The sequence below is a fragment of the Pleurodeles waltl genome, chromosome 2_1 (assembly GCF_031143425.1).
Source record: "Pleurodeles waltl isolate 20211129_DDA chromosome 2_1, aPleWal1.hap1.20221129, whole genome shotgun sequence".
Classification (NCBI taxonomy): domain Eukaryota; kingdom Metazoa; phylum Chordata; class Amphibia; order Caudata; family Salamandridae; genus Pleurodeles; species Pleurodeles waltl.
In genome coordinates, this window is record NC_090438.1 from 66,816,221 (window position 1) to 66,843,234 (window position 27,014).

General features: G+C 46.9%; 1 protein-coding gene across 2 annotated transcripts in view; it reads left to right on the top strand.

The window, feature by feature from the left end:
- The window catches only part of OPHN1 (oligophrenin 1), a 449,584-nt gene that overhangs the window by 342,286 nt on the left and 80,284 nt on the right, over positions 1–27,014 (top strand). For both annotated transcript variants that reach the window (XR_011199075.1, XM_069210164.1), the window contains exons 16-18: positions 726–784; positions 9,382–9,487; positions 15,430–15,589. Coding sequence is in view for 1 of the 2 variants with exons in the window: in XM_069210164.1 (XP_069066265.1) it covers positions 726–784; positions 9,382–9,487; positions 15,430–15,589 (325 nt within the window). In the remaining variant the exon portion in view is untranslated. The remainder of the gene's footprint in view (positions 1–725; positions 785–9,381; positions 9,488–15,429; positions 15,590–27,014) is intronic.

Genomic DNA, 27,014 nt, shown 5'->3' on the forward strand with positions numbered 1-27,014 from the left:
CGCAGTGTTCCTGCCCTGGACATTTGCCGGGCAGCTACTTGGGTGTCTGCAGAACATTCTAGTTTACCCACCTCCAAATTGGTACTATCTGTTCAATGGTGAGGAATCCGTCTCTATCAAAAAACAAGTTACTTACCTTCTATCTAGCTGTAGATTCCTTACCGATCCTCCCATCCTCTCTGTTCTGTGGTTGGCCTCTACGTTTTAATACGATCCCTAGAAATCTGCACACTGGTCACACCAATCTCCTTTTGGGGCTCTACGTCTGGGGCCGTGAAGAGTTTCGAAAGCAACCAACATCGTTGTATGGGAGTATCACAAGCATACAGGAGTGGCGCCTATACAGATTCTGCATGTCATTTCCAGAGCAGAACGATGTCAGTGTGGGGTCAAACGGCACCACCACCCGGTGTGCAGAGGTACTGCTGAAAAATGTCCAGATCCACGCTGACGTCTGGAGACTACTCAAAAGGTGAAAAATCTTTCTACCAGAAAGAGTGTTGCCGAAGGTAAGTAACTTGTTCATCTAAAGAGGCTCTTTAAATTAGAAATACTTTTTATGACAGTGGGAACTTGAGGCGCTGTACTTGTCTCATCTGTTGTCAGGATTATGAAATCTAGATATTAATGAACTTTGACCAGAACATAATGATGTCTTTGTTTTTTACTTAATCAGAAATGATGCATTTCTGTTTTTAAAGAGGCCACATTTTTTTCTATTTTAGGAACCTTTCTCAACCCATCATGACATATAAGCATCATCGGGAACTTGTGTCAGCTGCTAGTAAGTCCATCTGTTTATTTATTTTTCAAAACACAAGAATGATCCCTCAAGACATAATCTAGGGAAGGATAGTGAATGAAAGCTCTGGCCCCAACCTGCTAAAAAGACAAGCCGGTTGTACCGCAGATAAACGGAGTTGATGGCAAAGACGATCAGGTTAGTGTAAACGTTTAATGTCAGTACCACCTCACAGACACTCACAAATTGTATGTGAAGTGTGGTTCCTCCATTCTTAGTCCTGTAATGTGTGCTTAGCAGTGCTTTGAAGCATTTTTGTGTTTATTCTATGCTGGAATTAGGTAGGTAGTTAGTTCGGTAGGAAACAAATCTGTGAAGAAACCCTGAATCATGCTTTTTTTAAAGCGAAAAGTGGTCATAGCATTTGTGTTTATGCTTCTAATATTTTTAAAAATAAACAACATAGAAACTATATATTCTGATGAATACACCTACCTGTGGATTCCTCACCTAAAGAATTCTCCCCTCGCGCCAGCCCTCGACGGAAATTTCTTCTAGCTCTGCACGTCGACGATGACGTCACAATTGCCCGACTCCACGCGACGCCACATGACGTCATCCAGGCAATAAGAAGCCCTCGTCGACGTGCAGACGTCAGTTCCCTTTTTTCCGTGCCCGAGTAACGGTTAATTCTTCGAGGCTCACAGGGAGCTACTGTTTCCAACGATGGTTACGATGTCGCAGCCTAGAAAATCCGGCTTTAAACCTTGTAGCCAGTGCGGGGGTCGAATGTCGGTTACCGACCCCAACGAAAACTGCCTCTGGTGCCTTAGTTCCGACCATGAGGTCGAGTCATGCGGCTCATGTCAACGCATGAACCCTAAGGCACTTAAGGAGAGGGAGGCGAAATTGTTCTTGGCTCGGTCCAAGAAGAAGAAGGAGAGGCGTCATCGGAGGGAGTCTTCATCGAGATCCTCGAGGTCTCGTCACCATCATAGTGACTCTCAGCGTCGTCACGGATCTCGGCGCCGATCGAGCAAGGGACGGTCCAGGTCAAGATCGGCTTCTCCGTCGGCCCGGCGTCGTCTGACGTGGGAGATAAGCCCGACCGTCACCCCTCCGCCTCTTACGACCCCGATGTCACCCGGGTCGGTTTTTGAGGTCGAGCCTCCCCAGAGGCCTGAAGGTTCTCCTGGCCAGGAGTTACCTGGACCCTCCTCGGCAGCTATGCCATTGCCGGTGCAGCAGCAGCAGTACCCGGCTTTCCCGACTCCGGGAACGGGTCCTGCAGTGTTTTTAAACGCAATGTTTAACATTTTTGCTTCCATGACGCCGGGTGGAAGTCATGCAGGTCCGTCTGGCCCTCTGGCCTATGATTTGGGTGTTCCGGCGTCTTACAGATCGGCGCTGTTCACCCCATTTTTATCTGCTGCATCTGAAGCGGCGCCGATGCCTATGACGTCGCCCAGGATGACTACACCTGCTACGGCGCCGTCGGATTCGCCTCGGATCCGATCGACGTCTAAGAACCCTTTGGAGCCGGAGCCTCCGGCTTCGGACGGATCCGAGGTTCGGCACCGACGAAGATCTTCGATGTCGGCCGATGCCTTGTCGACCGTAGGCTTGGAGTCAAGACTTAAGTCAGGACGTCTGGCTCTTCGACTCTTGGAGGAAGAAGAGTACGCGAGGCAACACCTGGAGGAAGGTGAAGTTGTAGAGCCCTCTGGTGACTTCCAGGGACTGGATTCAGCTAGTGGCCTGGACACTACCCCGGAATGGGATCTAGCTTCCCCTGGAGAGGTCATAGAGGAAGCTGCTTCATTCAACGCAGTCATTCGTAAGGCTGCAGACTTTTTGGATCTTCCCCCTCCCACTGCGGAAGTCAAGAGAAATTTATTAACAGAGGTTCTTCAACCGGCATCTGCTTCTGCTGAGCCTCTTTTGCCCTTCAATGAGGCTCTGCTGGACCCCATTAAGGATATCTGGCTGAAACCTGTGTCCACCGCTGCGGTCAACAGAGCGGTGGCTCCTCGGTACAAGACGGCGCCTGGGGATCCGGTGTTTCTCTCCAGACAGCCAACTCCGGAGAGTCTAGTGGTGCAAGCCTCTTGTTCGTCCAGATCCTCTCCTGGCTCGTTTCCTGGGACCCCTGCAGACAGGGAGTAAAAAAAGATGGATCATACTACAAAAAAGACCTTTTCATCTTGCAGTATGGCCCTGAAATCTTCCAATGCAACTTGCATACTGGGGCGTTACATCCATGTCCTTATGTAAGAGGCGAAGGGCCACCCTAATTTGTCCCAGGAGATGTTGCAGCTGTTAGCGGATGCGACTCAGGTGATCCAGTCGGCATTGGATACTTCAGACTCGGTGGCTAGGGCTGTGGGCACGACCATATTTTCTAGACGCCAGTCTTGGCTACGGTCATCTGGCTTCTCGTCGGACGTGCAGGCCACTCTTCTTGATCTTCCGTTTGATGGAGAGAAGCTCTTCGGCACAAAGGCTGACTCTGCCCTGGAACGTTTTAAAGAAAGCAGAGCGACTGCTAGATCTTTGGGACTCCAGACGTCAGCCTCATCCTCCTTTAGAGGCTTTCGGAGGTTTAAAGGATTTGCACGTGGTTCCTTTCGGGGAAGATTGCAAGGACCACAGCAATCTACTTCTACCCTGCCATACAGATCCTTCAGGGGCAGGGGCAGAGTCCGTACGAGAGGAGCCACCTTGCAGCACTCTGCCTCTTCCTCTTCCTCGGGAGGGGTGCAGCAAGGAAAGCAGCCGTAGTCCTCCTCCACTCTCTGTCCATTTGTCCCGGTAGGGGGGAGACTTGCCCGTTTTCTTCCAATGTGGGAGGTTATAACAACGGACTCCTGGGTCATCTACATTGTGAAGAGGGGGTACGCTCTTCCCTTTCGGGAATTCCCTCCCCGCCCATCCTTCTGTTCGGAAGACCATCTTCTCCTATTACAGCAGGAGGTATTATCCCTATTAGAAAAAGGTGCGATAGAGTTGGTTCCCGAGCAAGAGAGGGGTCAGGGTTGTTATTCAAGATACTTCCTGATTCCCAAAAAGGATGGTCGGCTGAGACCGATTTTGGACTTGAGGATTTTGAATTGGTTCCTCAAGCAGGAAAAATTTAAAATGCTGACCCTCTCACAGGTTCTTTTGGCGTTGAACGAAGGAGACTGGATGGTGTCGGTCGATTTGCAGGACGTGTATTTTCATATTCCGATCCTCAAATCGCACAGGAAGTATCTCCGGTTTGTGGTGGGATCGCAGCATTATCAGTTTGCGGTCCTCCCTTTTGGTCTTACTTCAGCACCTCGAGTCTTCACAAAGGTGATGGCGGTGGTAGCAGCAGAGCTCAGAAGAAGGGGGATAGCTGTGTTTCCCTATCTGGACGATTGGTTGATCAAGGCCAAAACTCAGGAGCTTGTGCGATGCCATCTCCAGTCGACGACTCAATTGTTGTACAACCTGGGTTTTTCAGTCAATGTACCCAAATCTCACCCGGAGCCCTCTCAACGCCTCCTGTTCATAGGGGCAGTATTGGACACAACATTGAATCGGGCCTTTCCTCCAACCCAGCGGGTCCAGGATATTCAGGCATTGATTCCAATGTTTCAAAATGGAGCGGTAGTTCCAGTCCTCAAGGTCCTTCGACTGCTCGGTCTGTTCGCTTCTTGCATACTGTTGGTCACTCATGCACGCTGGCACATGAGGGCTCTTCAGTGGTGCGTCCGCAAGCAGTGGTTTCAGCACAAAGGGGATCTCGAAGATTTGATAAAGATCTCTAGAGACACTGCAGTGGATCTTCAATGGTGGGCAGCGGTCGACAACCTGTCTCAAGGAAGGCCGTTCTCGCTGCCTCCTCCAGTGGCCACGGTGGTAACGGATGCTTCCACTCTAGGGTGGGGAGCTCATCTCGGGGACCTGGAGATCAAGGGCCTTTGGTCTCCAGGGGAACAGAAGTTACATATCAATCTGTTAGAGTTGCGGGCAGTACGTCTGGCACTCAAGGCCCTCCTCCCTTCCATTCGTGGTCAGTCAATCCAAGTTCTAACGGACAACACGACCGCAATGTGGTATATAAACAAACAGGGAGGAGTGGGGTCGTATCTTCTCTGCAGAGAAGCTCTTCGTCTCTGGTCCTGGCTTCAGGACCACAAGATCTGCTTGATTGCACATCACTTGGCCGGAGTCCTGAACGTGCGTACAGACATTCTCAGTCGTCGCAGCTCGGTCGACCACGAGTGGCGTCTTCATCCAGATCTAGTTCTGTCTATCTTCAGGATGTGGGGATATCTGCAAATAGATCTGTTTGCCACTCAAGAGAATGTGCAGTGCCCGCTATTTTGCAGCCTCCAGTATCCGGTGCAAGGAGCTTTGGGGGATGCGTTTCAGATATCCTGGAAGGGTCAGTTACTTTACGCGTTTCCCCCATACCCTTGATTCCTCGAGTTCTCAGGAAGATCTGCCAAGACTGAGCTCACGTCATCCTAATAGCTCCGGATTGGCCGAGAAGGGTATGGTATTCGGACCTACTCCAACTCTCTCTGTGCCCTCCGCTCCGTCTCCCTTGCAGGGTGGACCTCCTCTCGCAATTGCAGGGGCAGATTCTACACCCCCACCTCCAGAGCCTGCATCTTCATGCCTGGAGATTGAACGGGGCAATCTGAGTTCCTTTGCTCTCCCTCCAAATGTGGTGGAAGTTATTTTATCGGGCAGGCGACACTCCACCAAGTCAATCTATGCTAATTGTTGGGCTAAATTTACAAGCTGGTGTGGAGAGAATAGTTTAGATCCTTTAAAAGCTGGTTTATCTGACATTTTGTCATTTGCACTCCATCTGGCACAGAAAGGTTTTGCAATTGCCACTGTTAAAGGTTATCTGTCCGCACTATCTGCTTTTCTGTGCCTTCCTGATCAACCATCCTTCTTTAAATCACCAATTGTTTTAAAGTTTCTAAAGGGACTCACCAATAGGTATCCACCCACGCCATTCGTTATGCCTCATTGGGACCTTAACTTAGTCTTAACTTTTCTTATGGGGGCTCCGTTCGAACCAATGCACTCTTGTTCTTTACGGTACCTAGTATTCAAAACTGTTTTCCTGGTGGCCATAACATCTGCCAGAAGGGTTAGCGAGCTTCAGGCTCTCTCTGTGGAAACCCTATACCTTTCTTTCTTTAAGGACAAAGTGGTGTTGAGGACCAAGGCGGCTTTCCTACCGAAGGTTGTTACACCCTTTCACCTGGGGCAGTCGATTACACTCTCTTCCTTTTACCCTCCACCTCACCCATCCAAGGAGGAAGAGAGGCTCCTTGGATGCCTCATGGATGCCTCATGCCACCGGCTGGATCCACGAAGAGCTCTGAGCTTCTACGTCGCCAGGATGAAAGAGTTCAGGCAGGATGAACAGCTCTTCGTTGGATACGTGGGGAAGAGGAAAGGTAGAGCGGTCCACAAGAGAACGCTATCCAGGTGGGTCATTCTATGTATTAAGATCTGCTATTCTTTGGCGAAGAGGGATCCACCTGTGGGGCTTCGTGCCCATTCCACCAGAGCCAAAGCAGCTTCATCAGCTTTGGCTAGAGGTGTTCCTGTGGCTGACATCTGCAGGGCGGCGAATTGGGCGTCCCTCCATACTTTTGCCAAACATTACTGTTTGGACTCTGAGGTTAGGAGGGATGGCCATTTTACTCGCTCGGTGCTCCAAGATTTCTTGGTTTGACCATTCGGGCACCCGCCACCGGAGGTTATACTGCTTGGGGACTCTATTCTTTAGGTGAGGAATCCACAGGTAGGTGTATCCATCAGAAGAATGTTACTTACCTTCGGTAACGCTTTTTCTGGTGGATACTGTAACTACCTGTGGATTCCTCACGTTCCCACCCGCCTCCCCGTTGCCTGACTGGTCAAGCCAAGATCTCTTTGGGTGTGCATCCTTGATCTTGTATATATATGTATATAGTTGTTTCATGCATTTAGTTGTATTCATTGTATATACTTTTCCTTTGCAAATTAAGATAGTGAAAAGGATATTTTGGACTGGAATTATACATATATATTTATTTCTCTCTCGAATTGGGCATTCATAACTGTAATTTATATTGAATTCTATATTAAATGTTTTATTTTCATCTATTCTGGATGAATGTGTACTCTTTAAGTTTAACCTGTTCGCCTCTATGGCATGTAAAAAAATGGTGATAACTGACGTCTGCACGTCGACGAGGGCTTCTTATTGCCTGGATGACGTCATGTGGCGTCGCGTGGAGTCGGGCGATTGTGACGTCATCGTCGACGTGCAGAGCTAGAAGAAATTTCCGTCGAGGGCTGGCGCGTGGGGAGAATTCCTTATGTGAGGAATCCACAGGTAGTTACTGTATCCAACAGAAAAAGCGTTACCGAAGGTAAGTAACTTATTCTTTTAGTTCAATGCCATTTATAAAAAGAGGAAATGGTTTAAAAATGGTTAAGGTGTGGATTGGGACTGTGGTTTGGACAAGGAATAGATATGTTTACTCCAGTATTGGAACTTTCATAGGTTCACATGCTTGAATTCTTCCCCGTCGTCGAGATGGGAGTACCCGGTGTTATTAAAAAAAATATCATTCTCCAGTGTAGTAATACATTACATGCATAAATTGTTCAGATTAGTAACATATCACAGTCGTTTTAGAAAAAAGGTCCAAACTTCAGATTCACCAGTCAGATCACTCCACCCCCTAGAACCCTCCTGTGAGGCGCTTCCTTCCCTTAGATTTTCCAAGCAGTAATGCTGAATTATAGGTAACACTGAGAGTATGAAGGGGAGACGGGTGGGTTGCATGTGAATCTATGGAAACTTCCAATGCTGGAGAATTACAGTTATAGGTAAGTAACATATTTCTTACTCCAGTATTGGAACTTTCATAGATTCACATGCTTGAATCAGAATAGCAAGCAGTAACAAGCACTATATATATATATATATATACATATATCCATATGTATATTTATATATATATATATATATATATACACACATACATTGTACAATGAAGAGAGATATGCTTGATTTCGTGAAACCATGCTATGAATAAGAAAACTGATCTACAGGGCAACTATTGAAAATGTGTATACATAGACAAAGATATAGAAATAAAGCGGATGGCGGGTGACGTTAAGTGGCTCACCTTCACTGGAACAGATGTCTAAGGACTGCTTGACCAACCGCTGCATCTCTACTTGTTTCAATGTCCAAGCAGTAGTGTCTCACGAAAGTGTGGCCGCTCTTCCACGTTGCAGCCCGGCAGATGTCCGGAAGTGAAATTCCTGAAAACAACGCACAGGAGGTGGATACTGATATGGTGGAATGTGCGTGTACCTTGGAGTCCAAAGGCAGACTGGCGTTCTTATGGCAGAGGATGATTGGTGATGTAATCCAGTGAGCAGTGGTTTGCTCAGTAACTGGGAATCCCTTTCTAGGGTTACTGTAGGCTAGGAAAAGCTGGTTTGATTTACGAAAGACTTCGTTCTATCCAGATAGAACTTTAGACATCTGCTTATATCTAATGAATGAAGAGATCGTTCTGTTGCTGTTTGCGGATTAGGGAAGAATGATTTCAATATTATCGGTTCATTGAGATGAAAGTCCGACGGGACTTTGAGAATGAATTTAGGGTTTGTAATGGATTACTACATTGGACAATGATATTTTTTTTATAACACCGGGGACTCCCATCTCGGCGATGGGGAAGGATTCAAGCATGTGAATCTATGAAAGTTTCCAATACTGGAGAACTACAGTTACAGGTAAGTAATTTATTTCTTAGGTTGCCTGTGGGATTATTGATGGGATTAGGGTCCTAGTAGGATGTGGAAGAGAGATATTTGAGGTTAGGGATAGTGTCAGAGTCCGGGTTACTTAGGATAGTGTAAGTGAATTGCAAGGTTTCGGGTTAGGGTTTGGCATATTATTAGGTTTAGAGTGTGCGTTAAGATTAGTGTTAGCATTAGATTTAAGATCATTGCTAGGTTTAGCAATTCGTTTAAATATAGAGTTACGGTTAGAATTAGAGTTAGGTTTAGTGATGCGGTCTGTATTAGAATTAGGATTAGATCTAGTATTGGGGGTCACAGTTAGGGTTAATGTAAGTGTTAGGTTTAGGGATGCAATTAGAGTCAGCATTAGGGTTAGCTTTAGGATTAGGGTCATGTTTAGGGTTAATGTTAACTTTAGGTATCAGGTAACTATTAGGTTTGTGGATAGTATTATGGTTAGAGTTAGGATAAGGAATAGGACTAGTGTTATTTTGAGTGAAAGCAAAAGAGAATACTTTTTTCCCAAGAGTGAATTAATTATTACCAGGCTGTAATAACAGACCATGTAATATCAAGCAAAATTTGTGTTAGTCTTTAAGGTAGTTTTTGCATAACTATTTCTTAGCTTCTATAGTTGCCATAATGACATAGATCTATCTATGTGATGTCTCACACAATCACTGATTCTGTTACGGGAGTCTCCTTTGGCATCACTAAGTAGTGCTCTGATGTATTGAGTGCATAATGCTGCCTGACTCCAGCACACTTCAGCTGGCTGCAGGTTTCTGTAATAGTCACAATTCTGAGAGTTCTCATTTGCTTTTACTTCTTAGAATCCGAGAACCTGGATTACCGTCTTGGAGCCATTCATTCTCTGGTTTATAAAATACCTGAAAAGAATCGGGAGATGCTCGAGCTTCTCATACGGCATCTAGTCAGGTAATCTTTCCCTTCACTTCTGACATTTAATATTTGTTATGCCAGTGAAAATTGAAGAGGAGAAGACTACAGGAAACTGAACATTGTCTTTACACTCTATCTAAAAATATTCATCATGAAGATTGCAGGCGTTCTCTTAATGAAAATGAGACAATATTCCATCCATCACTTTTTTGTTTTCCTCATTGCAATGTCCTGGGTGTGACAGGTATGCCCAAACTTTGAACCCCTGCTATCTGTGCCTTAAGACTGAAGCAGCCACTCCACTGAGTAGTCCCAAATAGGTGGAAACCTGTCTGCAGTTGCTTGTGTTCCAATTCATGGGGAAGCTGGTATTGGAACAGGAGCAAGGCTGATTTGCATATGGCTGGTTACTGTCTAGAGTAGCATGGCAAGCAGAAAAAACAAAATGGCCTGAAATGCGGCCAGAGTAGTTCCCAGTGGCTGCTGCCATTAACTAAAGCCTTCCAACCATCACTTTTTTGTTTACCACAGTGTTCATAGGTGGCGCAAGCACTGCATTACAACTTTCATTTAATATCATATATATCAGACACACCACCAGTGCAGGCGTATGGAATATATGGACAATGATAGATAGGAATGCACTTTATAGTTAGAGGTGTCAGTTGCAACCTCTTTGTTGTTACCTGGAGCCCAAACGATCAACTTTACATTCTTTAAGCCTTATCTTTAACTCTTTACAAATGCATGACATTTCACATTTTCTGATGGATACTTCTAACCACAGATTCCTCGCCTTGTGAATACCTCCACGCACCAGACTGTATGCTGAGACTTTTTTCAGCTTTGTTCCCACAAACCAGCAGGTGGCGTCACGCAGCTCTGTGTCAGCTTCATCCCGCTCCCAAAGTGATATTGACGGCGCATTTAAGCACCACCCCTGAGTGCTGACATCAGTTCCTTTCTTTCCACATCTTCGGACGTGGATCCGTTGCTTGCTCCCAAACTTTTTTTCTGGTTTCTGATGAAATGTTTTTTCTACAAATTCTTATACAGTATGCAAGGGAACTAGTCTCTCTAAAAGTACATGGTTTAAGCCCTGTATGGGCTATCACAAGTAGATGTCTGCAAGAGGTTCCCACAAGGTATGCCTCTGGTGTCTAGGATCATCACAAATCTCCAAGGCTTCCAATGACCGTGCCCAAATGAACCCCAAGGAGATATGAGACCGCAAAGCCAAACTACATTTCCGAACATCGAGGTAAGGCATGTAAGTCCCAGTTGCAGTCAAGGGTATGGGCCCCTCTCTTGAGGCCACTAACGCGGCAGAGCTTTGTCCCATTCAAAGTCCTCAGGTAAGTTGATGAAAAATAATAGCCAGAAGTCGAAGCGGGATTCCTCCCCGTTCCACCACTCTCATCCAGAGAAATCATGCAGACATCAAGATGCCTCTTGATTTCTGCCCCGGTCTCCTTCTGAGTAGCCAATTCACCAACTGATGCACTCCAAGTTTCTTGGTCCATTAGCAACGTCACAGCAGATAAATGCTTTCAAAAAAGCGATGCTACATATATTTGGCACCTTTCTGGCTTCCTTTGGCCCGCCTTTGGACCGCATATATCAGAGGAGGCCTCTAGTTGGATTACCTTTGGCAGGTCTGTCCTCAGCACAGTTTGTGCTTTTTGACCTCGCTATGGGGTCCGCCCCGACTCCGGGCAGATGCCCAAACTGACTTCAGCCCAGCACCACCACCCATGCCATGTCAACACTGGCCCCAACACCACCAATGCCGAAGGTGGACCCAATTATTGTGTCTGACTGTGAAACATATCCACCTTGACCCCGAAGTCCAACCTCATTCAGACCCAGACAGGGCTTTACCCCCTGCAAACTAAAGCCAGCATAGCCTTTAAGGTGGCAATGGAGATGATGTCAATATTATGATGATGTTAATCTATATATGGATTTGCAGGAGCCCAGTGGAATGGACACTTACCCGACACTCAGTTGAGTTACCCAACTATCTACTCCTGAACAAAGGAATCAGCTTTTTCTGTGGGCATCTGACGTGCCGCCAAAGTTTTAGACATGCAGCTACCATCCATTGAGGTCAAGACTAAGGTGCTGATGGATGTTCTGTAGCCTCAACAGGCATCTGTGCAACTGCTTCTTCCCTTGTAACGAAGCTTTCATTGACCCATCAGTGGGCACCTGGGACAGACCTTGCTCTTGTCCCCGGCTAAATAGGCAAATTCCTAGATGCCACATACCTACTGCAGGAGACCCTGAAGTCCTGTATTTGACATCCTACTCCTAAAAGCCTGATTGTCCCAGGCTCTACAAGACTGAGGAACCTGAACTAATTTCTTACAACTCCACCTTACATGGAATCCGAATATATGGAACTATTTAAAAAGCTAATGTTTTCTTCTGCCAGTCTCGCCTTTCGTTCTGTTAATGCCAGCTACCTTTTAGGAACATACTTGCATGCATTGTTGGATGTGGTCAGAGAAGTCTTTGTGACAGTCTCTGGTGAATTTCGTTTCAGTTTAGGTTAGATCATCCAGGATGGGCAAGATGCAGTGAAGTATGTTATTTCTTTTGGGATGGGCACTGCTGACTGCTTAGGCAGGACATTAGATACCAGAGTGGATTGCTCTAGCACAGGGCACTTTGATCTTTCTTTGAGCAGGTATGAACATAGTGCTTAAGTTGAGCTTCAGCAATCGTTTTTTCAATTCATTATTGTAGTCATTCCTCCCCCTCTGGCACTTTGAAGGGCCATTTTAGCCCTACTTATGGAATTCTGCTTTTCTAATTCTGATTGGCCAGTATTTTTCTTTAGTCTGAGATGGAGAAGTGGTGGCCATCTTCGATACAGGTTTTCATATGGTGCCTTCTTTATGGTAATTGCCTTTAAATTGAGAGTTGGATCTGCCTCCGCACATTTTTTAAGTTCCTTATGATCTGCTGTTCAAATGTGGCCTCAACCCTGGTGCTGCATTCTGTTCCCACAGTCAAATGTTTCTGCTGTTTCAGTCATGCTCTGAATCCCTATTTTGCTTTGTTTGTGTCTTACTTCCATTTTCTTAGCAATAGTTCCTGTCTGTGATCATTTTGGAGGCTATAACTTTGAGGCAAACAGTTCAGGCCCTCTTTTTCAATGTCTGTGGGGTTGGAGAGAAGTTTATATATCTCTACCAGTGAATTTGTTATTTGTGTTTCTTATTTTGGGTCAGTTCTTCACTGAGTTCTCTGGACCTCTTTTCCTTCCTCTCTGCTCCCTGTCAAGTAGTTAATCTCTTCCATCAAGCATTGGTCTGTTTCACAAAGCATCTCTAATGTAAGCTGTTTGAACTTATCATGTGCAGGAGTTTCCATGTTCCTGTTTCCCTTACCAAATAGTGTTAATTCTTTGTTTTCAGAGTATCAGGGTGCCCAGCCTGCACCTTGCCAATTGATGTATTTCTGTAGATTTTGTACAGTGCTTGATATTTGTACATGCATTTGGTATTTTCAATGTATTGAAAAAAATGGGGGATTCTCTTCCGGTGGCAATTTCCTCACTATACAGTGGAGGATCTGTATTTAATAATTATTCTTTATGTGTTCCTTCTGTTGTGCAGGTCTTTGTCCCCTTGCCCACTTTTGCACCTATGTTAGTTTTGGTGTGGACCTGATCCAGTGAAATCTCTTGACTTTTTCTTCAATAGAATTCGTCTTGGTTTTGATAACGCTCCTTGTGTAAACATTGGCCTCTCTATCATGCCTCATCCTCAGACATTCTCATTGTTTAGGGAGCTCCATGCTTCATCCCCATGTTGTCTTTTCCTAGCTCGGACCATCTGTGCATTGTACCATTTTTCAGTGTATTTTTCTATTTTCCTCCCATCAGGCTCAAGTCTAAGTGCCCTGAGCCCCTTCGGCAAACACGCTGCACTGTGATACATACAAGTTTTGCATACTCGGATTTCCCAGACTTTCTCCAAGTTTTTTGTACCTGTAACTATGTAGTATTTATTGAAGGTTTTAAAAAAACTGATTTTAGGTGAATTTTCCCTCTATCATGTTGTTATTATGGCTTAGAGTTTCTTGGTTACCTTGGTTCACCTAGGAATTAGCCTTCTTCTTGTCTGAATTTTGCCTGAGTGCAGTTACCTCAGTTCCTCATCTGTTTGAGTCTTCAGCAGGTTTGCTGATTTTCGCAGCATTCTTAAAACACCATCAAGTCAGGCCTGTCCTCCTTGATCCATCCACCGCTTCTGCATCTCCCTTTCTCCATTTGATTTATTGCTGATGTCCTTTGGTAGTGCTCCAAAGCATCACACCTCTGCAGCTTCACCGCGACTCCACCTCAAGGCCCCCACTCAGTGGATGGCTCTTTCTCCAGGTATGGTCTTAGATGCTGCCAAATCCATCAGTGCCACTTTTGCCCCAAAGGATCCAATCTATCATCGGGTCTCCTCTGCAGCCGAACCCTATTGATTCTGTGAATCGCTGACCAGTGGCCAACTTGCAGATCACTTGCAAACTCAAGCAGGCAGCTGCCTTCTAGCAAAACTTGTGGCATCCATCTTTCCATTAACCAGTTATAGATCCACCTGCTGCAGTGCAATGACAGAGCTCAAGCTGCAGAGCTATTATTCTTACTACCAAGGAGCACTGAGTCGGAGAGCTTGTTGAGCCTGCGCACTTGATGAACAACAAAAATGAACTACCAACTTCTTGGACACTTTCATCGGTCTGATGTCGACGGGAGCAACTTAGTTTCAGTTGCGATAGAAAGAGTCTTATTTTGGATTCTTAAATGGGACAGTTGTCCATCGGTGAGTACACCTGAGACGTAACAATACACTTATGTTATAGAGTAATGTGAAAAATTAAACAAGTCTTTTCGAATGACTAAAATGAAAGTTTAAAGGTGAGGGTTATATCAAAGTGTAGCATGCTTGGGTAGAGTATCTGGTTGGAGTCAATATAAAAATGACAATGATGATGCATGCAAACTTTAGTGTACCCCACATTAGAATTGGAAATGGGTCACAGAAAACCAAATGTCATTTAACATTTAAAATGTGAGGTGGAAGTGGTAAAAGAAATATATTGGCCTCCAAGAAGTACTATTAATCGCTTCAAGAATAATGGATTGTGCAACAAAAAAAAAACATTTTTCAAAAAAGATCTTTAAGAGACTCAAGGTACAAAACTATTAAACACAATCAAACAATGAAATAACTTTTAGATACATTAGTCAAAGTACTAGAGCACTATAGTGTGAGTGCCATTGCCTAATGGTTGACCTCCAGCCTAACATTCCAAAGTTCCTTTGGATTCTAAGGCTGGCTGAAGGACAAAATAGCAAAGTGTGAGAAGTACCACCATGAATACCATGAAAACCAGCAAACATATAATTTATAGAAGATGAAAACCATTCATGTGCGCTCAATTAAAGTTCAGAAGTAGGAAGGGTAGATAGAACGATAAATCTAATTTATAGCGAAAGAGACTGGATCGAACTAGTAAACCAAAAAGAGGTTAGCGATGTGGGGTCAGATTGTCTACACTCGGGGTGCTCAATGAGGCTGTCCTGCAACTGATTTCAGTGATGTCCGATACAATATAATAGACGATGTTAGCTTTGTAGTGTTCACGCCTCATGCTCGGCGTCCCAGGACAGGATGGGAGGCTCATCCCATACGATCTCTGTTTGGGGGAACTTTTGAATGTATTTCAAACTTTGCAGTTTCATTACATGCTTAATTTGAAAGATCAACAGAGACTTTTGTTTAGTTAGAATTGTTTTGATGATAGGCAAGTTTCATATTTGTATCTTTTTTTTTCCCTGTCTGCATTCTCTTACTTCCTTTCCTTTTATCCACTTGTTGACGTGTTGGGCCTTCTCCGTTCTCTGCTGTTGTTGTCCTTGCATGCTTCTCTCCACTGCTCTGTTCCTCCCATTCTTCCTTCCCTTCACACAGGGTCTGCGAGCGCAGTCAGGAGAACTTGATGTCACCTTCCAACATGGCGGTTATCTTTGGACCAACACTCCTGAGGGCGCAGGAAGACACAGTGGCAGCCATGATGAACATCAAGTTCCAAAACATTGTGGTGGAGATTCTCATTGAACAGTGTACCAAGGTAAGAGATGTGAGGCCAGGTTCAGTCTAGTCTCGTAAATATTCTGGTGCTGCTTCTCTTGTCTCCTGAATTAAAGCACAGTCTGAAGTCACAACAGGGTGGGTTTGTAGACAGTCCATTTGACACTGCAAGCTATTCGTACCGAAGCTCCGCCATTGCGTGCAACTGAGTTGTAGCTTCAACAGGATCTAACCTGCTGAGAAACTTGATAGATAGTCTTTTTTGCTGGGTTTCCTACAGCCAAAGTTGGTTAGTTTTTGCAGACAGGTTTTTTCGACATTGTGTGCAAGGGGCTGGTGGCTCTGCAGCTCAACGTGTCATTTGATTCTGCATCTTCAGTGAGTTGCAGATCGAAAGTCCCTAATACATCGGCTTCATGTGTCGGGTATCAGCAGCACAAGCCGCAGGTATAAACATCTTAATGTATGATAAAGGAAGCTGCTATTAGGAGCTCACCCATCACTGCACTTACACCTGTACCAGGGGCTGCACCGGCAGCCCCTGGGACCACCACCGCCACAGCACTTCCTAAGTCCTGCACTGCACCTCCACAGCATGCACAACGTCAACAGAACTTTGTGTACCCACTGGCACTAGCCCAGCAGGTCCTCTTGCTGGTAGTTGTGCTGCATAAGCTCTCATTGGCCCTGTCTCTGATATCCTGTACATCATATGCCACTGTAATTGCATCCACACCTACTAGCACCTTGTGACTCCACATTTAAACATGTCTGCGAATGCCCACACACACATGCGCACACACATACACAAACACATCTTTGTAGCTCATGGACAAAATTTTAAAATATAGTAACACCTGCGCTGAGACACTAAAACAGGTCAACACGGTCTGGTAGGTTCGACCTTAAAAGGAAGACATTGAGGCTTGGAAACACGAGGAGAGAGCGACACTCGTGAGACACGGCCACTGGGAAAAAACTGAGGAGTCACGGATTTATATGGAAACATGGACATGGGAAGATATAGAAAGTGGTATACATTGGAACACAAAGAGCTATTCATGGCAAACAAGGGGAAACATTGTAGACTCAGACACTGGGAACTCAGACAGTGGAAATGTACAAAAGTAGGATGGGGGATGTTCATAGTGACAAACAACTTGAGTACATGGACATGAGGAGAAACTGATTACTATCTGCTTATTTACACGTAAATGTAAAATGGCCACCTGAGAGCAAGCTGCTTCCATTAATAATACAAGTTAGGCAACCTTTGACCCATTGGAATTATCTAGAAACATGGTATTCACAGTCTCTCATTTCCAGTTCTCTCTTTGAGGGTGTGGCCTACTGAGAATACACCCTAATTGGTCCATTTGAGGGAGGAGAGTTCTCTAGTGGCGGTTACATCCCTTTCAATCTTAAAGCCTGGGCTTCACTCCTCCGTTTGGTTCTTTTTTAAACTATTTTTTAATTTTTCATAGCAGTGTATAAAAACGCGAGTACGTGTCAGCTCACTATAAGTCATTTTTACAGCATCATTTAAGATATGCCTTCCTTATAATTTTAAATCCAGCCTCTATTTTCCTGTGTCCTTCCTATACAGTTTTGTACTATATCGACAATGTTTTGCATATGCCTTTCTCAAGGTGGCCTATTGCTGGGTGGAAGGGGGACCCCAGTTTAACCAACATCTCGGCCTGGTCAGCCAGATTTTTCATTCTTCCTTGAGATCTCCATATGGTATTTCTCGACTATTGCCTGCTCACATATGTCCCTTAATCCACTGTTTAGGGCTTACCCAGTATATAGCTAGTTGTGTTTTGCTAGGACATGCCCAAAGACCCAAAGTCTTATTTTTTGTGTCATTTTTCTGCGTGGGGAATAGCCCTGGTAAGCATTGATTTAAGCTTCCTGTTGATAGGGAACCTTTCGCCATATATAACCATTCCACTACTTATTTCCCACAATTAGGCCACCCCGCAACAGACCCATACCATGTGAAGGAAATCAGTGCCTAATACTCCTCATCACATTCTACTTTTTCGGGGTTATTATAAGTTTGCTGTAGGTAGTGAAACTGGATCACTTTAAACATGTATTGGGTGAGGGCTGTGCACAAGCTTTCATGTATTCAGCCTCATTCAGGGGCTCTGGACAGCTACATGACCATTTCGTTCACATCTGTTCTGTATCCCCCTTCCTATCCTGTCTCAGTGCTGAGTGTTGTACCCTCTGAGTTTAGTATTCCGGACATTCTCTTTGTTTCCGGAGGTGCTTCTGGAGAAGTAGTCCAAATCTCCCTGGTGGTGCGAGCCATCTTTGCATATTAGAGGAACTGGCCTGGGCCCAGCTAAAACCCAACCCAGTCCTGTGCCTGTTCAAACATCAGAAATCTTGTTATTCAGGAATAAGGGGGTCATTATGTCCCCGGCGGGAGGCGGTAATGTGGCTGTAGTACCGCCAACAGTCTAGTGGTACTTAATGCCGCATTATGTCCGTGGCGGAGCCGCAATGGTAATATCGCCAAAACCGCCAGGCTGCCTGCAGCCTGATGGTCCCGGTGGTCATAATCCACCAGCCTGTCCATGGCGATAAACACCGCCAAGGACAGGCTGGTGGTATGGGAGTCTCGGGGGCGGAATTACGGGCAGTAGAATGTGCGACGGGTGCTGCTGCATCCGACGCACCTCAACATTGCCGCCTGCTCGATTACGACCCGGCTTCAATGTTGTGGTGAGTTTTCTGCTGGGCCAGTGGGTGGAAACGCTGTTTCCGTCCGCTGGCACAGTGGAAAACTCATAATAGGGCGCCAAACATACCACCAGCACTGGCAGAATGTTGGCGCCCGCGACTTCAGCGGTCTTTGAAAAACACCACCGAAGTCATAATGAGGGCCTAAGTCTTGCAATGTCTGACAGCCACATTCTCTCCATCTAGCTATTGACATCTCTTTATTGATATCCTTTAAAGGCTTAATAGACCAAAATGGGATATTTATAGTGAATGGAGGCCTCTTGCGTATCTGTGTGACTATTTTTTCTATATTCTTCTAACCTGTCTGACCCTGATATAGATTGATTTTTTACATATTGTTTCCCATCATGAATTCCTCAGAAATGGTGTTTGCAGGGATGTACCAGCAAGGAGGTTCTTTTCCCAATTTTTGCCATTGCCAAACCAGTGCGCCGTGTGCTGTAGTCGTATCGCAGCATAGTACAGAAATAGGTTTGGGAGGCCCAGTCCCCCACCCCCAACTAAGGGAGTATCAGTGTTGCTAAGTTGGCCTGGCTACTCTTCCCTGCCCAGCCTGAGATCAGTCTATATGATTCTCAAACAAGGTGAGAGGTGTAGGCACATAGATTTTTGCAAAATGTAAAGGCACTGTAGGAGGAAGAACATATTCATTAGACGTTTTTGTGCCATGGTGGACATGGGTAATGTCTTCCAAACATCTAGTAAGCTCTGTTAGTACCCTCCCCACATTGGGTACATACTGGGCTACTTCGTTGTTTGCAACCTGTATCCACAGGTATATAAAATGTTTGTTTCCCAGGTTATACTCAGATCTGGGAGAGACTAGCCCTATCCAGAGACTTTTCCAAATTTCGCTGGCTCTGTGAGGATGAGAGGGAGAGAATGTAGTGGGTCCTCAAAGCAGACCGGCATGTCACCTGTGTATAGCTACACTGTGCTTTCTAATGTCTGTTTGTATACCCACCGTGCCAATGTTGTTCGCATCTTCCAAGGCCGGGGTGAGCAACGTGGGGGACAACAGCCAACCCTGCCTAGTGCCTTGCTGGTGTCCAGCTGTCCGAGATCCAACTCGCTGTTGATTCAGCATCTAATAGTTTGGCCCAGCTGAAAAGAAAACGACCAAATCACATTTTTCCAATTAAAAGCCAGATAAAGTCTCAGCACATACTATCAAATGCGCGTTCTATGTCTAATGCTGCCAGAGCCTATTCGTTGCCCGAGGTCGGTAATGATAACATGTGCTAGTCTTCTGATGCTGTGCGTGGTACTTCTACCTGGAGTAAAGCCTGTTGGGTCCTCATGGACAAGAATAAGTATTACTTTCAGGATTTTGGGACATATGTACAAAAGCATTTTCCCAAAGACACAGAATGGGTAAAACTTTTTGATACATCTGGCCCTTTGTTTGCTAAATCTTTGCTGGGTAAATTCACATCTGCATTCAGCATCATTAGCATCCAATACGACAATGCTGAGTCGATCTCTATCCGCTTCCGGGATCAGTATGGTCGGTGCTTTTCTTAAGGCGGAGGCAGCCGTCTCATCCCCACACTTTTCTTCGAAAACCCCTAATGTTTTATTTACTATCAGCTCTCGTGTTAATTGGTATAAGTCAGCAGGTGAACCACCTGTTCCTAGATTTTTCTTCTTTTGCATCTCTGAAAGTATTGCCCCAAGTTTCCCTTCGGATCTCCAGACAGCTTTGGGAGTCTTACCTCATTTAAATATTCTATAGTTTCCGTCTTTGATATTACCACTGTCTTTGTGTATTTGTTCTGTAGGTTTTCCCTACATCTCTTGGTGATCCACACCCTGGTGACAACATCAGAGCCCCCTTGAGATATATATATATATATAGAGAGAGAGAGAGGAAGAGAGAGAGAGAGAGAGAGAGAAAGAAAGAGAGAGAGAGAGAGAGAGAGAGAGAGAGAGAGAGTGTGTGTGTGTGTGTGTGTGTGTTAGTGTGTGTGTTAGTGTTAGTAACCAGGCCATTGTTCATCCTGTTTTATTTTCTCCTCTTATAAAGCCTACTGGATATGTTTATAGTTACCTGATTTAGACCTTGTTTTCTCAGGTTGTCTTTTGGAGTCCACCAGATGTTGCATTCTCCTGGATCTAGCAGTTCTGCTTTCTCTAGGCTCAACAGTTGTCTCCTTTTCGAAAAGTCTGCATTCTAGCTGCATTCTTTACACAGCTACTTGTCATGTGCACTCTGTAGGATTCCCACTCCAATACCCTGCTCCTAGCCGTGTTCTGATTGTGTGGAAAGAAATGTACTGAGAATTATTTTGCATCAATCGGAATGGCATGATCTCTTAGAGCTTCAGTTCGGAGATACCTTATTGGTATTTTTGGTCTGGTGTTGGTCTGCATTAGCATAAGGACCAACAGTCAGAGGTCCAGAAGGAACATATTTAGGGATGATATGTCTCCAGATTCCGTAAGGTGCTCCGCCATTCCCAATATGTAGTCAATTCTGCTGTATGCATGATGATTGTGGGAGTGAAATGGGTACTTTTGTGTGGTTGTGTTATGATTTTCACATCTGTCTGCCATGTCAGTTACCCTCATAATGCTCAGCAATTCAGTTTCCACTGGTTTTGTCCCAGTCTTGGGGGTGGGGGTTGGGGGAGTGTCTATCCAGTTGCCCACTTATAATATAATTAAGGTCATTCTAGGTAGGGGTTAAAGAGGGTTGGGAAGTGGATCGAGCCTTGAGGGATCTCTTGATGTATGCTCACTGGTCTCGAGAACGAGTTACCCATTTTCACAGTCTGGGAACAGTTGGATAGTTATGACAAGAACCAGGTGAGGACTGAGCCTCCACATCCCAGGCATTGTTCTAGAGTGCGAAGGAGGTCCATATGGTTGACAATATCCCGGCTTAGACACCCAGAAGTCCAAAGCGGATGTCCAGCACTTATAATTTACAATGGGTGTTTCACTTCGTGAGTGGCCTAAGCCACCACCTGCAGCCCTGGAAAGGTTCGCGGGGATGCCTTGCCCCACAGAAATTCTGTGCCGCCTCTGGTCTGGTGGTCCCAGTTTGCGATCAAGTTAGGCTGCTGCCCAGTGGGCCGGTCCCGCCCCACTGCCTGGCCCGCCCTTCCTGGCGCATTCTAAAAGGGCACCTTTTTTAGTGGCGAGGGGCAAATATCCATGTAGACCGCCACAGTTGACTGCTCTTACCCTAGGCCCCTAACAGCTCCTCAGCTTTTGCAAAGTCCAGGGTTAGCTCACGCTTCACCACTGTCACCAGCCTCTGCTCCTTCATAGTGCCTACTGCCCAGACGAATCTGCTGCCCTGACGTCATTGGAATCCTGGCACGCTGCTACTTTGCACCGCGGCTTCCAGAGGCCCAGCAGGCTGCTCCAAGCACAGGAGAGAACACACTCATGCCCTTAAGTTTTAGAAGCTGTAGGTAGGACATTGGGCCCAAACTGTGGATGATTTCAGTGTTGCTGAATTCTTTTGGTGACTTTGATTGTGCCTGTGGTTATTTTGCTACAGCGTAAACAGGGTTTTGGAGAACTTTTGTTGGAGGGAACCGGAGCTTCTCGGGAACAAATCCTGTTGGCCAACTTTGCAGGCCACGCCCACTGGGTTAGGTATTTAAAAGAAAAGCATTGGATTCCAAACAACCTCCCCCAGAAACCTCATTCACAAAGCTGTGTGTGCTATTCCGTGCATCACAGCAGTATTTAAATGGACAAAAATCTCCTCCCAGGTTCACTGAATCAGAAATAATCTAATTTTGTAACTCTAATTGAATTTACTCGCTGTTTTTCAAGTATGGTGGAAATGTAAGCTTGTGTACATCTGACCAGTGGGACAGGTTGTGGATGTTTAAAGATGGGGACACTTGCTAAAAGTGCCCGAGGTCAAATGAGTACTTTTGTTTGTAATCTCTCCCTGCCTCGGTTTCTCCATGTTTCTTTTTCTCTTCTTCTCAATCTTGACACTTTCACATGCCCGCTCACTGGAACTTTCGATGTGGACCACCTTGTGTTTGAGGTTCTTCTTGTTGCAATAAAAATGTTCTTGTACTCCTCCTCAGAGGGAGCTTCTAGCAGAATCAAAATACCCAGAGTACGGCAGCTGGTCCCTCTGGACGCTGTCCAGCACCTTTCCTCAGATGAGAAAAAGAGATGTTTAAAATGGGATGAGCCGGAGGGTTTCGCGAGGACACGTGGAGGCAGAGCACAGTTCACAGTGAGGGTAGTAAGTGGCAGACGCCAGGACATGGTTATTCATGTGCCAGAAAGAGCAGGTGGCGGGATGGAAGAGAAGAGAGGCGGACCTGCGAGCTCTTGTAGAGTTCGGCACACAGAGACAGTGGTAGAGATGGGGTTGTATGGACGGTATCTGTTGTAATGAGGCGGTGGCTCTCCCACCTGGGTGGTGGTCCACAAAATACCCTGCTCCTGCTTGATGTTTGGCACCCGGATTGTGAGGCACTCAGAGTGATGGGGTCTGTACTTAATTACCTATAAAAATATTGCATCTGTCTTTGTTTTACGAAATAGCCAGTTTTGCTTATCTCACAATTAGTGACCATGGACCACAACCCGCCAAGCCAAAATGCACTGAGAAGATTAGCTTGGTATCTTCAAAAGAGGTCAAACGGTTCTCCTCTTCTGCACCGGCCACCCCCCGCCTGCCCATGTTCTCAACTTGCAAGAGGGGGGGGGGGGGGGGGTTACACTATTAACATTATTCAGTTTTTTTTATATTAAAAAAAAGTCTTACCCATTTCTCGTTCTCCGTGCAACCCAGAATATATTCCAAGCGAAAGCACATCCTGAATTGCCCCTGAGAATGTAAGTGTAGCCGCCTGACTGAGGCCTGGGATTCATTGTTTAAAATGTCTGCGGTTGGAAACGTCGCAAGTGTTTCAGTCTGCCATTTTTAATGCACGATGAAATCATATATCCAAAGTTTCAAGAAAAAAAAAAGATACAAAATGACGTAGACTGGGGTCTCTTTTTCCTGCAGATCCATCCTTCTCTTAGCCGATTGCCCTAATACGCGAGACGTGTGGGCAAAAATCAAGTCTGGTTGGTACTAATATTCCCGGACAACACTTTCCACCACTTGTTGAACTTTTTGTGGATTTCTGGGGACTAACCAGCACAAACATTGTTTCTGTAGAGCTTTTGCAAATGCACCCCAGCAGCTGACGTTCTGTCCAGAATGTATGAGTAATTACTTCACACCCACTGCAAATTCCCAGATGTGTTTGTATAATCAACCTTTGAACTCTAAAATGGATGTAGAGTAATACTCTGCAGTGGAAACCACCAGACTTTTGTGTGTGGGATGTGGGTGCTAGATATGGTCCGGGCCTTGTATGTGCAGTGGAAGCCATGTGTGTTGGGAAGCTAGATATGTCTCTGACCTTCTGTGTGTGCATTGGAAACCACCAGCCATGTGTAGGGGGCCTAAAAATGGCCCATGTCTTGTGTGTGCAGTGGAAGCCACCAGCCATGTGTTTGTGTGTGTGTGTGGGGGGGGGGAGCTAGATATGGTCCGGATCCTGTGTGTGCAGTGGAAGCCACCCACCATGTGTGGGGGGCACCTAGATATGGTCCTGGCCCTGTATGTGCAGTGGAAGCCGCCAGCCATGTGTGGGGGCCTAGATATTGTCTGAGTCCTATGTGTGCAGTGAAAGCCAACACCCGCCATGTGTGGGGGGCCTACATATGGTATGGGCACTTGTGTGTGCAGTGGAAGCCACCAGATATGGTCTGTGCCTTGTTTGTGTAGCTGAAGCCCCTCAGCCATGATATGGTCCAGGCCTTGTGTGTGCAGTGGAAGCCACCAGCCATGTGTGGGGGGCCTAGATATAGTCCGTGCCTCGTGTGTGTAGCAGAAGCCACGGGGGTAGATATGGTTTGGGCCTTGTATGTGTAGTGGAAGCCACCAGCCTTGTGTGGGAGGATGGATATGGTCCTGGCCTGCTGTGTGTGCAGTGGAAGCCAGCAGCCATGTGTGGGGGGGCCTAGAAATGGGCAGGGGACCTGTGTGCGCAGTAAAAGCCACCAATTGTGTGGGGGGCTAGATATGGTCAGAGCCTTGTGTGCAGTAGAAGCCAGCAGCCATGTGTGGGGGGGCTAGATATGGTCCAGGCCTTCTGTGTGTGCAGTGGAAGCCAATAGTCATGTGTGGGGGCCCTATTAATGGGACGGGGAGCGGTGTGAGCAGTGGAAGCCACTAGCCATATGTGGGGGTCTAGATATGGCCCATGCCCTGTGTGTGCCGTGTAAGCCACCACTCATGAGGGGGGGGGCAGATATGGCCTGGGCCCTGGATGTGCATTGGAAGCCATGTGGGGATGAGGGGGCTAGATACAGCCCTGGCGTTCTGTGTGTGCAGTGGAAGCCACCAGCCATGTGTGGGGTGGGGGGAGGGTAGAAATGGGCTGGGAACCTGCGTGTGCAGTGGAAGCCACCAGTCATGTGTGGGAGGATAGATATGGTGTGGGCCTTGTGTGTACAGTGGGAGTCAGCAGCATGTGTGGAGGGCTAGATCTGGTCCTGGCCTTCTGTGTGTGCGGTGGAAGCCACCACAGTCATGTGTGGGAGGCTAGAAATGGCCCGAGCCTTGTGTGTGCAGTGAAAGCCACCAGCCATGTGTAGAGGCCTAGAAATGGGCCGGGGACCTGTGTGTGCAGTAGCAGCCACCAGTTATGTGTGGGAGGCTAGATATGGTCCAGGCCCTGTGTGCAGTAGCAGCCACCAGCCATCATATGGGGGGTGCAGATATGGTCCAGGCTCTGTGTGTGCAGTGGAAGTCATCAGTTATGTGTGGGAGGCTAGATATGGTCCAGGCCCTGTGTGCAGTAGCAGCCACCAGTTATGTGTGGGGGGCTAGATATAGTCCAGGCCCTGTGTGCAGTGGAAGCCACCAGCCATCTTATGGGGGGTGCAGATATGGTCCAGGCTCTGTGTGTGCAGTGGAAGTCACCAGTTATGTGTGGGAGGCTAGATATGGTCCGAGCATTGTGTGTGCAGTGGAAACCACCAGCCATGTGTGAGGAGCCTAGAAATGGGCTGGGGACCTGTGTGTGCAGTGGAAGCCACCAGTCGTGTGTGGTAGGGTAAATATGGTCCAGGCTCTGTGTGTGCAGTGGAAGACACCAGTCATTCGTGGGAGGCTAGCTATGGTCTGGGCAGTGTGTGCTCGGTGGAAGCCACCATTCATGTATGGGTGGCTAGGTATGGTCCAGGCCCTGTGTGTGAGGGAGTTAGCAGCCATGTGTGGGAGGGCTAGATATGGTCCTGTCTGTGTGTGCAGTGGAAGCTACCAGCCATGTGTGTTTGGGGGTGTGGGAGCAGATATGGTCCAGGCCCTGTGTGTGCAGTGGACGCTACCAGCCATGTGTGTTTAGGGGGGTGGGGGCATATATGGTCCAGGCCCTGTGTGTGCAGTGGAAGCCGCCAGCCATGTGTGGGAAGCTAGATATGGTCCAGGCTCTGTGTGTGCAGTGGAAGTTAGCAGCCATGTGTGGGGGGCTAAATATGCTCCAGGTCTTGTGTGTGAGGTAGTTAGCAGCCATGTGTGGGGGGCTAGATATGGTCCAGGCCCTGTGTGTGCAGTGGGAGTTAGCAGCCATGTGTGGGGGGCTAGGTATGGTCCCTTCCTTCTGTCTGTGCAGTAGAAGCGACCAGCCATGTGTGTGGGGGCTAGATATGGTCCAGGCCCTGCGTGTGCAGTGGAAGCTACCAGTCATGCGTGGGAGGCTAGATATGGTCTGGGCTGTGTGTGTGCGGTGGAAGCCACCAGTCATGCGTGGGAGGCTAGATATGGTCCAGGCCTTGTGTGTGCAGTGGAAGCCACCCGCCATCATATGGGGGGTGCAGATATGGTTCAGGCTCTGTGTGTGCAGTGGAAGTCACCAGTTATGTGTGGGAGGCTAAATATGGTCCAGGCCCTGTGTGCAGTAGCAGCCACCAGTTTTGTGTGGGTGGCTAGATATAGTCCAGGCCCTGTGTGCAGTGGAAGCCACCAGCCATCATATGGGGGGTGCAGATATGGTCCAGGCTCTGTGTGTGCAGTGGAAGTCACCAGTTATGTGTGGGAGGCTAGATATGGTCCGAGCATTGTGTGTGCAGTGGAAACCACCAGCCATGTGTGAGGAGCCTAGAAATGGGCTAGGGACCTGTGTGTGCAGTGGAAGCCACCAGTCGTGTGTGGTAGGGTAGATATGGTCCAGGCCCTGTGTGTGCAGTGGAAGACGCCAGTCATGCGTGGGAGGCTAGATATGGTCTGGGCTGTGTGTGCGCGGTGGAAGCCACCAGTCATGTGTGGGAGGCTAGGTATGGTCCAGGCCCTGTGTGTGAGGGAGTTAGCAGCCATGTGTGGGAGGGCTAGATATGGTCCTGTCTGTGTGTGCAGTGGAAGCTACCAGCCATGTGTGTTTGGGGGTGTGGGAGCAGATATGGTCCGGACCCTGTGTGTGCAGTGGAAGCCACCAGTCATGTGTGTTTTGGGGTAGATATGGGCCAGGCCCTGTGTGTGCAGTGGAAGCTACCAGCCATGTGTGTTTGGGGGTGTGGGGGCAGATATGGTCCAGGCCCTGTGTGTGCAGTGGAAGCCACCAGCCATGTGTGGGAAGCTAGATATGGTCCAGGCTCTGTGTGTGCAGTGGGAGTTAGCAGCCATGTGTGGGGGCTAGATATGGTCCAGGTCTTGTGTGTGAGGTAGT